General features: G+C 39.8%; 1 protein-coding gene across 1 annotated transcript in view; it reads left to right on the plus strand.

The window, feature by feature from the left end:
* The window catches only part of LOC136718315 (dynein axonemal heavy chain 9-like), a 38,512-nt gene extending 20,780 nt beyond the window's left edge, over positions 1 to 17,732 (plus strand). Inside the window, exons 14-20 of the mRNA XM_066696002.1 lie at positions 5,368 to 5,569; positions 6,386 to 6,531; positions 6,889 to 7,016; positions 8,102 to 8,219; positions 14,266 to 14,429; positions 14,934 to 15,010; positions 16,499 to 17,732. Of these exons, the coding sequence (XP_066552099.1) occupies positions 5,368 to 5,569; positions 6,386 to 6,531; positions 6,889 to 7,016; positions 8,102 to 8,219; positions 14,266 to 14,429; positions 14,934 to 15,010; positions 16,499 to 16,893 (1,230 nt within the window). The 3' untranslated portion in view covers positions 16,894 to 17,732. The remainder of the gene's footprint in view (positions 1 to 5,367; positions 5,570 to 6,385; positions 6,532 to 6,888; positions 7,017 to 8,101; positions 8,220 to 14,265; positions 14,430 to 14,933; positions 15,011 to 16,498) is intronic.
* Positions 17,733 to 18,150: the final 418 nt, after the last annotated feature.

The raw sequence follows: 18,150 nt of genomic DNA on the forward strand, positions 1-18,150 counted from the left end.
TTGGTGCCACTGATGTGTCTATATATTATCGACTGCAGGTCTGAAGGCTGTTTTTCTCTCATATCAGAGTCATTCTCCGAGAATACAAAACAGATTATGTAGGATAATGGTGTGTTTTTTCCCCTTCTTGTTTGCACAGCTAATTAACGAAGGTCAAGGATGTTGCTTGTGTATGCGCGTTTCATCTTTAAGAAAAAAAATATATATATTTTAACAAGCACCAAGTTTAATAAGTCTCCGATGCTCTCCTGTCATGTGGAGATAAATATTCATGAACACCAGTCCTTTCGCTCAGCGCTGCCTTCCCTGCGCTTTACCTGGGACCGCATGTGTTTATGTAAACGCTTTTGAAAGTCTGTATAAATTACCGAGATCAACAGAAACGTCTCGGGCCGTATGCTGGGCTAGCAGATGTCGCTGGACTGTTTACTGTTAAAGAGTTCAGGGAATAAGCGTATCGGAAGTTTTAAGCCACCAATGTCATTTCTGGTTAGCTGAAAAAACACACATAGTCTGTTAAACATCATATGTAATAAAATCACTGGTACATCGCCTTCTGTGCTCCTGGAACGGTTTGTGATTTTTTTATTTCAGGCATGTTCAAAAAACATACATACATACATGCATACAATCAAATTCTCATCTAATTGCTTTGGCAGTTTCCTTCTCGGTCTGTTTTCTAAATCTTGACGGCCTTTCTTTAATCATAATGCTAATCCTTTATCATGATACTGTAGACAATTACTATCACTATTGCAATCACTACTGCATTTGATTTAATACTGTGTTGACAGTTCATTACAGGCAAGCAAGCCAAATTACAATGACTTCGGCTCAGTAATTGTTTTTGTAATTAGTTCTACCAGGTTTGTAAATTTTATGCATATGACTTCAAATTTATGACTTCCACTTCATTGTAGCAAACCTGTTCCCACTTTTAAATGATTTCAGTAACTTGATTTTCCGGTATGTTGCATGTTATCGTTTTTGCTGTCGTTTCATACCTGCTGTACAATGTCATAATCACTGTGTCTTTGATGGTACAGTTAATTATGAAAATGCATATTGATTGTTCATATGCAGTGACAGTTTTTTGACAATAATAACATATTACAAGAGTTAAAAGATGTATTGCAATGGTGGCGTTATTTTTTCGCGACACATTTTTCAAATTGACCCGGAGAACGTCTGCTTTTGTGCGAAGAAGGATTGTTTGGAAAAGCCCCACATAATTTCCCTTGTCCTTTTTTCTCTCTCCAAAAGGATTTAGATAATAAAAGAAAGAGTTTACCTCCTGGCACCCTTGAATACTCTCCCGGGGAGTAAGGTCCTGTAACGCAATTTATTGTAAAACACACAGTGGTTATAGAGGCACCACACATAATGGAAGACCATATGATTCTGCCTCTTATTACCACTCAGACAAGAGCAGCCGGCGACATTGGAAAGCAATGAACTCGCACGAAGGGCAGGGGAAAGCCATTAAATTCAACACGCATCATATTTCATAATCAGGAGCGTCGCGCTAGCGCTGACACCATGGAATTAGTTTGTTGCAGTCAGGATAATGTAAAACTGGCTGCATTTGCTTCCCCTGGCAGTTTTCTTTGTGGACTCTCGCGGGCATTCAGACCATTAATCATGTGTAGCTGAGGACATCACAGGCCAAAGCTCTTTGTATGGCATAAATTGAAACTGTATCAGTTGTAGATTGCGGTGGTTAAAGAGAGTACTGCCTCGTGTATATCTCTATTTAGATAAGCGCTTTCAAAGTGCTATGACACCACTTTATTAACCACATCGGAGACGCGCCGGCAGTTCCTCAGGGATAACGTTGCTCTGGGGATTATGATATTTATTTAGTTATTTTTATAGTGTATTCATATTTTGTGTTTGTGTCCAGGAGCAGTGATCCCAGCCTTTTTAAATCGAAGATGCAAATTCTTCACATGAAACCCATTTAAAACGTTACAACAAAACTTACAATAGTCAGTTTCAGTTAGGCGCTGGTAGACAGTGATGTAGTGATCATTGTTTATAGTGTCAGATCTCTCCCATTAGCCTTGCACTCCAGTACCACAATTCAGAATAAACATACTGAATATTGTTTAGCTAGGCAATCATTTTTGTATCCTTGTATGAAGTGAACATTTTGATGTTTAAGGTTTTGAATTTGAATGTCTTTTAAGAATCTGTAAATGTCTATTAAAAGCTAACAAGTAAAAGAGGAATAGAAATACAACATTGTGTCCCTGAGCTATAGAAACCACCCTGTTCATGTTCATTTTGACTGATTGCTATTTGTGCTCTGATCAAAACATCATCTTTCAGCCATTTGTACGTTTCCGCAATATTAACTGGCAAACTATTAATTACCCATATCAAATGTGTAGCACATTCTGTTTTTAACATTTTGTGCTTTTAAAAAAAAAAAAAACTCCTCCAGGCGATCACTGTAACGAAAACATTATCAAAACTGAATGCCTATTTTCTTTTTTTTTTTTTTTCATCTTTGGGACTTTATTGAATCCAGACCGAAACAGATCTCAACGGTCTTTGGAAATGTTTGTTCCTTGGACACACTTGGATGCATGTGGGGATTTTGGAAGACTGGAGATTTAAAAGAAGTCAAAACAAAAAACAAACCAATAGATTCATGTTATAAACTGCAGTACCTTAAAATGCAAAATTTAGACCAGGTAGCAATATTGTGATAACACTTTTAATGTCCTACAAAAAAACTGTATTTAAGCTGTTTCAGGATGCTAATAGATAACATTAATAGATACACGCAACTGCTTAGATTAGAAGGCTTTGAGCACAAGGTGATATTTTGACCGAATCCAAAGTCCTACATCTGTTTTCTTTTTAAAGGAACAAAATGTTAAAAGTATACTGAATGTGTAGAATTAAATAAAAGGCTTTTGTTTGTTTCAGAAAAAAATAGAACAAACACTTCATTTAGTTGCCAACACAGGAAAAAGATCTGGGCATATTCTCATTCTCCATCTTGTCAAACGTGTCTTTCGTGTGTTTTACATTGTTGTGGTGTGTTAGCCTACAGTATAATTTAAACAGTTTGAGCAGTGTATGTAGCTGCGCTCACTGTAGTTCCCAGAGCGTGTTGGATGTCCGTCTCCTGAGCAGGCCCAGATGGAATCTGCGGAAGTTTAGTCTAAATTCTGCAGAACTTTTTCTGTAAATTCTGCAGAAAATCTGCATTAATTAATTTTATATTGTTTTATGCAACAACAACACAAAATAAATACTTGAATTATTATTTTTACTTTATTACACCTCCGTAACATAACCAATATGTACATCCATTAGACTGAAGCCTTAAATTACAATACAAGCCAATACATGTGTTTAAACAATGACAATGTTTTTCCAGCTATAAGGTAACACTCAAATATTTACATTTTGCTTTTGAGAACAAGAAACAGAGGTATTTGATCTAAACAGATGTACACAAAAACTCAGCCAGTATCCCCTACAGCAGGGATGCTAAATCCAATCCATTAGGGTAGTTTTGTTCCTATCACGGTCATCTTATTTTTATCACTATAGGCTATTTTAGGTTTTTAAAAAGATTTAGTATTTTTATGACCTGACTGGAAGCTTTTTTGGGCTCCAACATTTTGCTAATATGATGGGGCATTAGGCTACCATTTAAGTTTTTAATGACCTGGATGAAAGCGTTTTAGAATTATAGTAGTTGCATTGACAAAGTCCATATGCACAATCAGTGGAATTCTGCAGATCTGCGCAGTTCTGTGTAAATCTGTGCTATAAGAACCCGACCAATGGCTTCCTCACAGATAGTCTGTTTGGGAAATACTTTGACAAAGTAAATGAAAACACTGTTAAGTGTATAATATGTGCAGTGCAATTAAACTACCACAACTGTACAGCTGGTGTGTTAACCCACCTAAAAGCTGCATACACAGCCAGCTATTGCTATTTATTTATTATTCACAGGAATTCGAGCACTAAGTTATGTTTCCAAACACAAACCGGCAGTCTGTGTATTGAGTGTGGTTTGAAAAAGTGGGAAAGTAAATTATTTAGTTAAGCAGATTGTATAAATTAGCTAGATAGATATGTCTTATACATTTTGTAGTTCGCTGTTATGACCGGAAATCATTGCCACAAGGACGCTAATCTTAGGGCATTTTCATTGCAGCTCATATTGCTAAACTTAGGCAATTGAATTAAAATGTAATTAACACAATTTGAAAAATAAAAACATATTGGTCAGTCAGTTACTGATGTAATTTTAAAATATTCCTTCAGAAACAAATATTCACAACCTGTATAGTTAATTTGAAATAGTGACAATAAAAAGTTGTGATGTCATCAGCCTAGAGATCTTATATTTTTTACCCAATCACAGATCGTGACTCTATGAATATCTAGCCAATCCCAAGACCCTCTGAAAGCCCTGGAACTCGGGTGTCAGATTTATTTTTATACATTTTCCGCGGGCTTGAGTGAATTTTACTTGCTTGAGTAAATCCCACGCTTTTTCATAAAAAATCCGCGCCGGCAGATTCAGTCTGGCCCTGCTCCTGAGTGACAATTATTTATCTTTCAAAACCGCTCCCAAAGAGTGTTATAATTAACGGAAATAATATTGGGGGGGGGGATACTCCATTCCTTTCTGACCTGGAAGTTAAAACATGGACAAATATAGTTACAGACCAATAGTGTCAATATATGACTCTCTCTACACTTTTTCCCCCCTTGGTTTTGCACTGGGTTCACAGTTTGTGAATTGGTGTGTTGTTCCCAGATACAGTTCATATTGCCTTTTGAAATATGACTTTTTTAGAGATACTCAAGTTGCAAATCTACACTTGTGTAATGTTACACTGATCGTTAATGAGGATATTACACAACATGAAGGTGTAGGAACCCTTTAATAGGACGCTTCGCCTTGAAATGTCTGTATCTGCAGAATCTGAAAAAGTTTATGCAGTTTTGTTACATAATTTCATTTCATATATTGCCAGATTCCAGTGATTGTTCACCGACCGACAAATGGTTTCTGTAACTTCAATGACACAGGCTCTTTCTGCAGTGAGAGGCAGCACGGATTAAATTACAGATTTAACCTACTGTGTATCCCACACTCTGGTTAATGGAGAGGGAACGAGGGAGAAAGAAGTAGGCGTACTAAAAATAAAATTCCTGTCAAGCTATGCATTGTGTTTTGATGCATAAAAGAACAAATCTCAAACCGTGATTATTCTGTCACTGGCAGTATACACAGTTCCACGCAGTGTCTTTGTGTTAAAGAGCTCTGATGGTGATTGACAGAGCAGTGTGCGCAGAAAACTGACCCTGTTGTCCCTCCGTGTTCAGGAGTGCGACTGGATGAACACCCTGCTGTGTCACATCGGGCAGCAGGTCACGGCGCTCTCCGGCTGCACCCTGATGGACGGCGGGGTCTTGCCTGCCCACCTGGCCGAGGCGTCCAGCGCTCTGAGGAGGCGGAGGGTACCTCGTTCCTGGATGCACCCCCACTGCCGACCGGCCACCAGCTCCCTCCAGGCCTGGATGGAAGGTACCTATGAGAGCAACCATCTGAAGACCTGTTTTACTGACTGAGAGAAGGTCTCCTGGCAGTTTTTTGTTTTTTATATTGTCACACTGTGTGGGTGACCACTTGTATAGGCAGGGTCTAAAACAGACACGCACACACAAGGCAGGATAAGGCGAAAAGCAGATTAATTTATGATATAGTACTTAAGGACAGATATAATGTGAAAAGTATTTGATCGTTATTGGCTGATGGTGATGTGATTTATATTGGTTGATCATTTGTTCTTATGACTGTTTGCTGTACATGTCACACACACAGTATGTACGACTGTTATAAACTCTTGCTTGTAGAAAAAGCTAGAACTGCATCACCTTCACAATGACATCCACACTCGTATACACCAGGCTAAGATTCAGAGAGAGATCCTTTCAATTAATTTTGACAACAGCTTTGAAGTGATTTGCAGTTTAAGGAAAATAATTACAGTGATGTCTTTAAAGCAGTGGAGAGCCTTTCCCGCAAATGCCTGGCTGTGTCTCTCCTCCTCGGCTGATAAATAGTTACCATTTAGCGGTTTATTAGGCCTCAGAACACGTCCTGCTCGAACTATCTCAATGTGTCACCTTCACTCTTTATTAACAGTTTATTTAATGTCAGCCCGGGGTTAAATGATAGTCACCAAACTGTTACACTTGGTCATCACGAGGGATTAAATCACTGCGCGAGGAAGTGCCACGTTTTGCTTAATTAACCTTTTGTCTGTTACCCTATTAAAATCTAAAATTGCTCTGAATTGTAGTCTGCTGCTTTTTTTCCCCTCTCTCTCCCATGGCACAGATTTAAAGACGAAGCACGGCCAGTTAAAACGGTGGGTAGACGATACGGTCTCCTCGGTGTGGCTCGGAGGCCTGGCCAACCCGGCCGCCCTGGTCCTGTCCTTGAGGCAGGCTTTTGCCGCAGCGCACGCGTGTCTACCTGATGAGGTCAGTGCCTTTCTGCTGTTAGAGCTGATACTTAATTACAGAGGCTCTTGTAGTCGTGGGACTGCAGGGTAGAAAACAAAATGTCACAATGTTTTTGTTCTTCAGAGGCATTATGTTTCTGAAGTCGCTCGAGTTCTTTTCATCTCATCCAGTAGAAAACCTATTAGTATCTCCCTTGTTGTCCCGGGAGAGTATTCATTTGCGACGGTTCAATGGTTCCCCAACTGTTGCAGGCGGTTTTGTAGGTGGAACCAGAATCCTCAGCCTCCCAAAACACATCACTCGCCTCGCGCTCGACAATCGGTTGGGGGGTTTCACGCTCTTGAAAGAACGTCCTGTGTGTGGTGCTGGTTTCAGATGGTGCTGCGCTGTGACGTTGCCCAGACCGCCCCACCGGACCTGCAGCCACATCATTTGATCCTGGAGGGGCTTTGTCTTCAAGGAGCGTCTTGGGATTTCAGCAGCAGCATGCTTGAGGAGTCGAGGTAGAGCTTAAAAACGTCCCACCCTGCCCGCCTCCCCGTGTGTCTCGTCTCCTCCTCTGATTGACACTCCTGCCGTCAAGAGTGGCAGGGACAGGTTACACTGTGAAAAGGTTAATGTTTTTTTTTCTCCTCCATCACTGCTTTTGCTAATCTACTGCAAATAAACATGTAGACGTCTGATTATAGTATAGACAGTGACCTTCACCGATGTGCGTCAAAATACCGCTCAACAAAAGGTGAAAAACAAGTGACTGCTAACGCCTAACTTATCTTTTTTTTTTATTACAGATATTCTATTAAAACAAAAGACTTGTACAGAACATGAAAAAAACATCAGAAGGCTTGCACATGAAGCCTTACATAATTTTAATAGGATTTGTAGAAACTTTTCTCACTGTTGTTTTCCGCTTAACCACTGTTTCAGCTGACTGTTGGGGGTAAAAGCCATATCTGCACAGCCTGGCAGTATAAGATTTCTTCTGTGTATAATATTTACTTTAATCCTTGCAGCCAAAGATATTGAATAGTCCTCTCTGTGATTATGTAATCTGTTTCACAGTAAATGGAGTGAGCCCTGCCTTCGGCCATCAGAGTAGAAATTCAGGGTGTCTGCATGGTTCTTGAAACGGCATCATCACAAATTTTTCCCTTTCAGCTGTATAAACTGCAGAAGCACATTCGTTCTGAGAAGCCACTTCCTTTAAGTGCCTCAGTGACATAAGAGATGCAATTCTGCAGTGCTTGTGTATGCTTTTCTTTGCAAAACAATGTTATATCATTGGTTAAACCTCAGGCTGCCTTATTTAATAAGAGGTGATACTTTATTAATGTGTGTCTTTTTATTTTATATCCCTATATTCATTTTTTTTTTTTAAATACTTCTCAGGAAGTACAGGTTTTCGAACATTTGATGAGAAACTCCAAGCAAGTGCTGGTTTGTTCTTGGTTCAAGGACAAAAGTTTAGATTAGTTTTTTCTGATCACTCCATCAGTTTCGTGTGCTCGTAACTGAAGCAATCGCTTATTGCTGCCTTTTAAAAGTCATCCGTGTCTCTCTCCATGTATATATTATTTTATTTTCCCAGTGAGGAGTTTTTTCCACTCCCGTACGTCATCCTCCGGCCGGTCCTGCTGACAGCTGCTGCCCGGGCCGAACAGACTGAACTGTTTGAGTGTCCAGTTTACATGAACTCTATGCGACAGGTCGGTGTTTCTTCTCATACGAGATATTTTATTCCCGGTCAGTTCAGATAAAAAGCCAATCACTTGACTGTGAGATCCTTCTTGGGCCATAACCTCCCTAAAAATACAATCTCTTTATCATATAAATTGGTATGCGGAAGCTTTTTACCGATCTTCAATCAATTTAGCTCTCCTCCTCTCGTGAGCCTTGTGTCAACACAGGAGAGATGAATAAAACATACACACTTTTTCTGAAATGTGCATCAGCGTTCCGTCTGCCTGGTCGATTTACAATCCTGATCACAGTCTCCTGTAATACAGCCAAAACACAAACCAGTGGAGTCTAATCTGCAATCTGGATGCTTTAACTGGCAGATTCATATCACTGTTCTCCTAAAATGACATTTATGACACCCGAAAACCTTTTTTTTTTTTTTTTTTTTTTAAATACAGTATATCTCAGGTGTAGTTTTTTTTCTATTCTGAAAAGCTGATTTCTTGTTAATGTACGTCTGTTATTAATGTCATGTTTGATGTATTGTATAAATCCAAATGTGAGCGGTGATATTGGCACTCACCCGCAAACATAACACTGCAAACGTATTTGGTTCCCCGATATCAGCGCCTCAAAAGAAATAAAAAAAAGTGTGTCAACAAACTTTTTATCTCATTTTAGGAAATGTATACACCATGTATAGCTTCTCTTAGCAACAAATCTGTTCAGTACACAGGGCTGTGAGTCTAGCTTGTTTGCAGATGTTTTTTAGTGGTTGAAGGACACTGGTTCAAGTGCAGGTTAACTGCATTTTAATTTACATTCCTTACCAGCCTCATTGTGCTCAATAAAAAAAAGACGCAATACCGTAGTTTAAACAGACCCCCCCCCCACAAAACTGTATCGTTCCATAATAAGAATTCATTAATTATCAATTCATATTTCTGCCTCAGTATTCAGTGGGTAGTTCAGGTACTGACAATTATCTTTGCATTTCTAAGAATTGTGGCCTTTGAGCTTGTGTGTATAATTCAACCGATTTAAATCACAAATTGCAAAGCATTTTATAAAAAGGGAATTAAAAAGTATTGTCATAATGATAAGAGTGATACATGTACAGATGTTGTTTTGACATGGACTGCTAATGCAGATGTTTTGATTAGACTGCTGGTTAAACAATGGTGGTCCTTTATGATCGCTTTGATTTCCCTATCATTACACAAATGCACATTCAGTAAAGCGAACGCATCGGTTGGTATTTACTCCTGCGTTCAAATGATTCGATGTGTCCCGTTGATTACACACAGCAGCTTACTTTACCTACAAAGTAGCCCAATGATTGAGAGTCGCTCCTCACTGTGAGAAATTGTAACTGCTGTATCCATTGAGCAAATTAAATTAAATTCATTGATACTGTCCCCTGGTCCTAAACGTTGCTTAAACCAATGTTGATTGGCGATGAATCAAGTTACACTAGACTATACTAGATAATAGGTTGTGTGATGTCATCTCGGGCAATTTGTGCGAGAGGACCGCGAAGCTGAACTACGCTAAAGGACATCTCTTATACAATATGAGAGACCTTTCAAATGACATGAACTTATTATAAATCACACGTGTAAGGACTAGATGCACAATTATCTTTACACTGAACAAATTTAACAATCTAACCCCCTATTCTCTATTTAAAAATGTTTTGTCCCAGGATCGCTTTAACTGACCTACAGTAGACGATAAACTATAAAAAACAAATGTTCATCCTGAGCAACTTGCACCTCTAGCATTTGAGTGTCCTGAAACATTGTTAACAGCTGAAGAATCATTCACTGCACAGGGTGACATTTATACACACAATAAGAACTGCTGGTTTCCCATTTGTGATGTCTGTTATATCATAATTTTAGCACTAAATTATTTGTCAATCTATAATTCTGAATAATACTAAATAATGATAGTGCAGGTGTTTAGTCTAATACTTACAATTGCCTTCTGAAGCTACAGTATTTATTCTAGTCTGTGCTGTTTTAGTTTGCCATTGGAAGCCGATTTGAAAGTACAAAACAATTAGGCAGTGCGAGGGGAAGTCTCCTGCTGAGACGGCAGACCTGTGGGCATTAATGACCTTCTCACGCTGCGATGTCTGCCACAGCACATTACGCCACATTTACTCTTCTACTGCATTTGCTGCAATCAGGTTACTTAGCAAGGGAAGATTACCCAAAGTGAGCCCTGCCTGAGTTACTGTGGGAGCCACGGCCGAACGGCAGCACACGTTTGTTTATTTGTTTTGCATATAAAATAAAGCATGACAAATAACATTAATTAATTAACATTATTAGTGGCCACTGCTTAAGAATAGCGTGTGTGTAACTTTCTGTTGTTCACATCCTTTCGGTGTGCTAACTGCCAGTAATTACATTTATTTACACACATTGCAGATAAAGTACATGTGCATGTACACACAGACGCACATGCACACTCATTCTCACAAACTCATATACCCAAACACACACTCACTCACTCTCACTCTCACACAAACACATGCACACTCACTCTCACACACTCACATACCCAAACACACACTCATTCTCACACACACTCACACACTCACTCACATGCACTTGCACATGCACACTAACACAACACAACACGCACGTATACACACACACACAAGAACAAATGCACCCTGCCTGGGAAGATTCTCTTGATACCTACACAAATAAATGAGAAAAAATTGGTTCAATTTTGCTTTTATTTAGCTGCTTAAATTTTCGGTTCTTCGCGGCTGTCGTGGCCTTAAGAGCTTCAATAAGCACTGATTTTCTGCCAGCAGCGATCAGATTCAATTGCATCTTGTCCCTCCAGATAATGCCAAAACCCTTAGCTGGAGTTTTAAACACTTCTGCTGACTTATCTGTTGCCACCGTCACTTGTCCACTAGAATAAATTTCATTCACACTTTCCCTCACTGAAATATTGATAAAGTTGTAGGGTTTATGTGATGGGAAGCCTGAAGACTATCTTGTGGGAAATGTCTTCTTTGGAGGGAGGAAGTCTGAACATGTTATTTAGTTTGGGAAGGCACTTGACCCAGTTTACACAACACCATCATTTTTTATTTTTGTTTTATTCTTCCGTTGTGTTACCGGCTATCCGCTGTCAATTAAAATTAGGGAATTGCGTGTTTCAAGTCAACCATGTTTCCTTTCTGTGTCAGTTTAACGGCGCCTGGGTGTTCAGTATATTAAAACTCACTGCCAAGGGCTTTTGCTCGATTGTGTTACACCAAAATCAAACAGCTGTTGTGGTTTCTGGTTAAGTATTCAACTTGTATCATGTTAAACCTACCATCAATTTTTAATTTTGTTGAGCTGCGCCAGAGTGATTTTGCTCCAGTTGAGTTTCACCTGGAAAATATAGCAGAGAAGGGAAGAGAAAACACCCAGGGAACGGGACAAGACCAGATATGATTTTGCTGTAGTGGTTTAATTGTTGCATGGCAATGTATTTATTTAGATGCTATGACAGCAGGGAGAGATACGGCTCTTCCAAAAACAGCTTTATAAAAACAAGTGAGGAAGAGAGAAGAAATCAAATCTCATACTATAGCTATAAATGTTGAAGGTAAAAGTCATTACCTCCTGTAAGGTTACGTGAGATTAATGATGGAATACATCAATTAAGTGCGTAGTGGACAAGCGAAAGGGAAAGGCACATATAGGCCTAATTAATGAGATAACAAACGGGGAACCGCTCGGTAGCAGCTGAGTTTCCATGGGTCTCGGGAGAAATCCAGTGGGGTCTGCAGGATATAAAGCCCTCTGATCCAGAGCTAATTGAAAACACAGAAGGAAAGGTTTAACAATCTCCAGACCAGTCGTGCCCAGGGCATAAATTGAAGCTATCAAGGGCCATGAGAGGCTTATTGGTTTTCTACAGTTCACACAGAGTTATCCAGTGGCAATGTTGAGCTCCTGTTATATACAGAATAGAGTTCCTTTGGATCTTTTTAATGATCTTCTGAAGAGCACCGGGTGACAAATATGATATTGTTAAAATAGGTTCATAAACTATTGTGGTACTAACATATCTGACTATTCTTTAATTGAATAATGAAATGCATTAGTTGTGTCTTTAAAAAACAAGTTATTTAGACTGGATTGCTGACATTTGACACGTTCTGTGCCGCATGCTTCCTCAAAGTGACGGTTCACTGCGTTTCTGGCATCGTGCATCCCGGTAAAAAGGTTTGACAACATAATGCCGCTCGGCTCAGCGTTTCCAAATAATGCTGTTATCTGGAACCTGTACCAGGTGTAATCTGATTGCCAGCCTTTTATTCCATATCGCCGAGTGACAATGAATAATGAGAGGTGGATTAGCCCACAGTGAATGCCACCGATATTGGCTTTTGTCCAGGTGAAATTGATTTAACTCTAATACCTAGAACAACGATGGACGCTTGTGTTGTTACAAGTGATAGGTGACTTCCATTTTCCAGTTCAGCCTTCCTCCGTGAATCTACTTCCGAATCCCTGGAGGTTTTCTAAATAATTAGCACACCGGACATGTGATCCATTTGAGAACGTTTTCCTCCTGCTTGGGAGGAATAGGAAATAACCATTTAACTTTTTATTTATTTAAATCATACATAGGAGTTCTTTCTCACTGTGAAATATGTATTTATTTTCTGGCTTTGTTTAAATGCGCAATGAGAACTCAATCTTGATTCGGGGGAGCCAAAATGAGCGTGCAGAATCTAAAGCTGTTATTAATCATCATGTAATTAAACAATGCCTTGTAAAGTGCAGAGCAGAAATAAAGTAAAAGAAAATAGACAACCAAAACAAAGAGGGGAAAAGGTGAGAAAGCCCTCTTTTAAATAGCTCTGGGATATGCACAGAGAACAGAGAGGGAAGGATCTAATTACAGTAGCCTCTCCAGCACAGAAAGTGAGAATAATTGTATTCACACAATTTTAACTGCAATATGTCAATATCGCTCGCTCAGCCCCTCGTCCACGCTGTCAGCCGCGGGCGATGCTTTGTATGCTCTACCTGTGTGTTTTCCGTGTCGGGGAGAAAGGCGCCTGAGGAAATGAATGAGACATCAAAATCCAGGGCAATGTAGGTCATTCTGGGAGTGGATGTGAGACATTACCTGGATCAAGTGCACTGTCTTGCCGATATGAAGAGTTACCTCACCTCCCAGAGAGTGACTTCACAGCTCCTAGGGACAAGTCTATGGTCTGCAACGCATGCCTCTGGGCAACAACAACATCTGCCCAGAGCTAGCCTCGATTTAATCTGAAAGGAATGTTGTTTGTTTGCTTTGGTTTAGTCCTGTATTTATAATAGCAGCTATCAGAATTGCAAGTCATAAGCAGTTCCCGGGTCACAGATATAACCTCGGGTAGCGTACGCTTGCAAAACATGATTGTATTTCTTCACAAAACGCCAGGCTAATGCTCTCAAGTCTTGCATTGTGCAAAGAAATAACCTTTGGCCAATTCCTACATTTCCTTTTGCTGGTTATCCTTTCAAAACAGCCTGTGTGGTTAATGTATAGGAAACAATGGAGTTTCAAACACACACAATGCATCAACCAGAGCCATTGGAAGAAGTGGAAAAACACTCGATCTGTGAGTGGATGTATTATTTAAGCAGATGGTGGAAAAATTTGTTATTTTTATTTCGAAGCGCTTTTTGAGTGCTATTGTACAAACAAGCACTCTCTGCAGTTCGGTTTTGCTGTCCAGTATTGGCCGTGTTACAGATTTGTCAGGGTTGGCCAAGTTTGCACATTTTTTAATCGAAAGGTTGATTTAGAAAAATCCACAAATAAAATAACTTACCTGGAGGCTCCACTGTACCTACAACTCTAAACAAGGTGTACAAATATCTCATGAATGCATTGTTTTGTTTGGTCAGAGGTGCAAAATGAAAAATGCCACATTTAATATCTGTGCTTGAAACTGTTTTAAATGTATCCAAAACCACTGTGTGTTAAGAAGAAAGTAGTAAGTCGTGTATTGTCTAATTTGGGTGCATTTATTGTTGTTTTCGTTCTCAGTGTTGTCTCCTAAAGCTGCCTCTTCGAAGCGGCAAGTCAGAGCAGTACTGGCGTCTCAAGAAGGCTGCAGTGATTCTGGACATTAAGCCCCCTGTTTGCTTTCCATCCCAGTCCAAGGGCTACTGGGCTGCTAAAAGAATCCAGAACAGGCCACCACCTCGGGGGTAGGTATACTGCTTACATCCAGCCAGAGTAATGGCTGATAAATAAAGGAAAATAAAAGTTAAAGGTCAACTTGTTCTCAGTTTTCAAAGCAACGCATTCATGATTTAAAAAAAGCTTGAGGGTGTCATTTAAACACAATGCAAATACGGGATCCTGCTGTATTCAAATAAGCAGCCTTAAAATATATATATATATATATATATATATATATATATATATATATATAATTATTTTATATAATGCCTTTCATAAATGCATATCGCAAAGCACTTCACAAAAGCGTTAACAGGTAAAGCAATCTTCAGAGCTTCTGTGTCTGTGGTTTAAATATCCAGGCTAAAACCTCCTGGTACCAGTGTTATTTAGCGTGCTCCATTATGTGCCTTTCAGGTGGGGCAGTTTTTTTTAGGAGCAGGGTTGAAACCCACCAAGGAAGTCTGTGATTTTATAATCTCTAATAGATTTCCTCATCCTCAAACTCTATGTTTGTAATTTCCTGTCAGGCCTTTGAGAACTGAGGCCTTTACCTCTCCAGTTGGGATAGCTTCCAGGGTCGTATCCAATCAACCAGCAGAACAAGGTAAGGGTCTGTTGGTTGTCTGTGCTCAGACAGGCTCTGTGGGGCACAGGTGTCTATTAGCCCCAGTGCTGTCGTTTTAACGAGACGTAGTCTGGATTAGCGGTACAGGGCTGTCATCACAGAGACTGACAGCATTTTGAGTGCAGCCATTTTGGGGACATTTCAAGAGGCAATAAATGGGGATTTTCCATTTTCTTCTCCCCCTGTAATATATATATATTTTTAAATTTTATGAGGACAGGCCATCCATCAAAGTGTCAGTGAAGTCACCACGCAATTTCACCCAGAAACATTTCTCATTTATAAGTAACAATCACCTTCATATTTATTTATTTCTGTACGTCTGAGATCTCAAGATAATCTGTTGACTGAAGAACTGAAGCATAAAAATGAGTCTTTGGTTTAATGACCAGGGAGATTTAGAGGAGGAAAGGGTGCATCTTGAATCAGGGAAGTTACCTGTCTCTCAATGAGTCGAGTACGGAACTTATCCATCAATGGAATGATTTTACTTATCATTTTTATGCCCGCTATCAATGTTATTGACACCCCCCCCCCCCCTTACTGGAGAAAAGACTGTCAGCCCCAACCCCACTCAATTTATTTTATTTGCTAAATATTCTCATTTGTTTTTTGCATTTCTAGATTTTATTCCTCATTCAAATATGTAGCATGATTTTGTTAACGGACAGTACATTTTCCAGTGCTATGTAAATAAATACATTTGTTTATGGTAGTAAGTTTGGAGTTAAAAACAAATGTTAAGTTGTAATCCGTAGTGAATGCCCCGTGTATAAAGACTGACTTTGTAAACACTTTTAATTTCTGTTTACAAACCGCAGATTTTCCTTGATTTAAACTAGTGTTGTTATATTGGAATTCCCAAATTTGTATCAGGAGCGGCAAAGCTGAAGTGTTGTATGGAGTGAAAGATTTAGCAGTCATTAAGGAATATTTCCTGTCAGATTTACTTTGATACTGATTGTATTTGAAGAATATATTCCCCAGCATACATTTATCTGAACAGATTTTCTCATTTTTCTGTGCAAACAGTTATGTGTTTGGCAGCAAGTTTATTATTTGACTCTTAACAGATAAGAGCTTATTCTTTTGTCTTTGTACATTAATAAAGTGATTAACTCAATTAAAACCGAGCAAAGCCATTCTCTGTGGATGATGAGCCTTTGTTGCACTAAATTACAAAACCTACCACAAAAACGCTGGCACTCGTGCATACCAATGGCCATTGATTGTTTGGTGTTAGCTGAATGAGAAGGGCGCACTCAGAGAACAGTGCCCTATGCGTTCATGAGTGTTTCAGAGCCCTCGGTCTGAAAACTGAATCTTTCATCAGATTTACAAACGCTAAACTGCAGATAAAGGGCCCGTTACATGAATAAAACGGTCAAGAATAGTAGTGCATCCTGTGTTCTCACGATATGTAGGATTAACCATTTCATTTTAATATGCCATTCAATTGCTGCACAGGTGGCGTCCCTTTGCCATCGCAAGCAGAAAACCCAAAAGCCTTTGCTGAATTTCAAGGGTCAGCTTCAGGTGGGGGGCCTTCTGATCAGCTGCCACCCCTGGAGGGTCGTCCCCCACCAACATCAGCTGGGCCCCAGAACCCACCATGGGCCCAAGACCCAAAGATCTTCCCTCACGTGACAGCAGAAGAGAGTCCCACTGAACTGCCCAGGGACTGGAGTCAGAAGTCAGAGGAGGATGCAGGAGTTCAGCCAATCCTGAGAGAGGCCATGTCTGAGGACAACAAAGTGACAGAGGAAGATGTGCCAACGCAGCTAGCTGAGAGAGACCCGGGGGCCGAGGACGGCTTCCAGAGAGCCGAGGGGGGGTATTTGCATTTAGATTCAAGCTCCTAAGGAACGCAGGGATGATGAGGTGACTTTTGAGATGGATGGCGCCCCTCAAAGCTTGAGACCATCCTGAGCGTGAGGAGAAAGACACAGACAAGCATTTAAATCGTGTAAGAAAAGAAGAAGAAAAAAAACTGGGCCTCATGCCGAGAGTGCAGACACCGTGCGTCTACATTAACAGCTGGTGTGCTTGGTGACGTGCGCTGCCACTTGTTTGTTGTGTTCCTGAAATCGGATTAAAAAGCCAGCCGGGTACGATTTGGTGGCGTTTAATTGAATCGGGCTGATGATGAATCGATGTTGTCTCCCTGATATTCCTCTGTGAAAATGAGTAATTTAGAGATACGCATTATGTGCCCGCGTCGGCCCGAGCGCCCGGCGATTCCTCACGCCCGTCATTCCTCCCGCCCGTCATTCCTCCCGCGAAAGAATGCTGTTAAAATTTAGTCAAATTCGAGTTAGTGACAGAAGGTGGCGAAGGGCCATTATTTCATCAGACTACACAAGATTCATGCCACCCATCATCATTACGCACACTGTGCTGATGCAGACCGAAGCCGATATCAAGATATATGAGCGCTCTCGGTGAAGTAACTGTGCGGGGCTGAGTTATGCTCTAATAAAACATTCTGGGAACAAAGTGACAATTTCATTATAAGAAATATTTGTAGCACTGCAATATTCGTGCTATTTACTTTTTAACACACTGTACATTTAATCTTAGTTGAAATTCCGTCGCCTACATTGTTTAAACCTGTTCAACAAACAGAAGGATTGCCTGTCAACGGAATAATGTTTGTTTTCCTTCAAATCTTCATAATAAATATTATTTTTTCTTTCCCAGCGAGGTGGTGTACTTAGAAATGTCCTTTTTTCATTATTATTATTGTGATTGTTATAATGATTATTATTAATTGACTGCACTGATGTGTTTGTAAACAGCAGCAGATGAGTGCTAGTATCATGTTTCAGTTTTTTTCATATTGCAGAAATAGTTTAATGTACAAAAGAACAGTTATACGCTTTTGGGAAGTGTACAATAAAACCCAAGTTTGCATTTCATTTATTTTTATGGCCAAAATGAATATTGCATGTTTTGTTTGATATTTTTTCTTTATCGCTCCCACAATGGAAGTAAATTAAGTCATTGTCAGCTTTAAAACCCAAGACAGGACAGTCAGAATGATAAATACGGGAGATGTAATGGTTGATATAAAATACACCACGAACAGGAGAAGTGGATTGTGACTTCCGTGTAGCACT

This window comes from Amia ocellicauda, chromosome 22, assembly GCF_036373705.1.
Source record: "Amia ocellicauda isolate fAmiCal2 chromosome 22, fAmiCal2.hap1, whole genome shotgun sequence".
Lineage (NCBI taxonomy): Eukaryota > Metazoa > Chordata > Actinopteri > Amiiformes > Amiidae > Amia > Amia ocellicauda.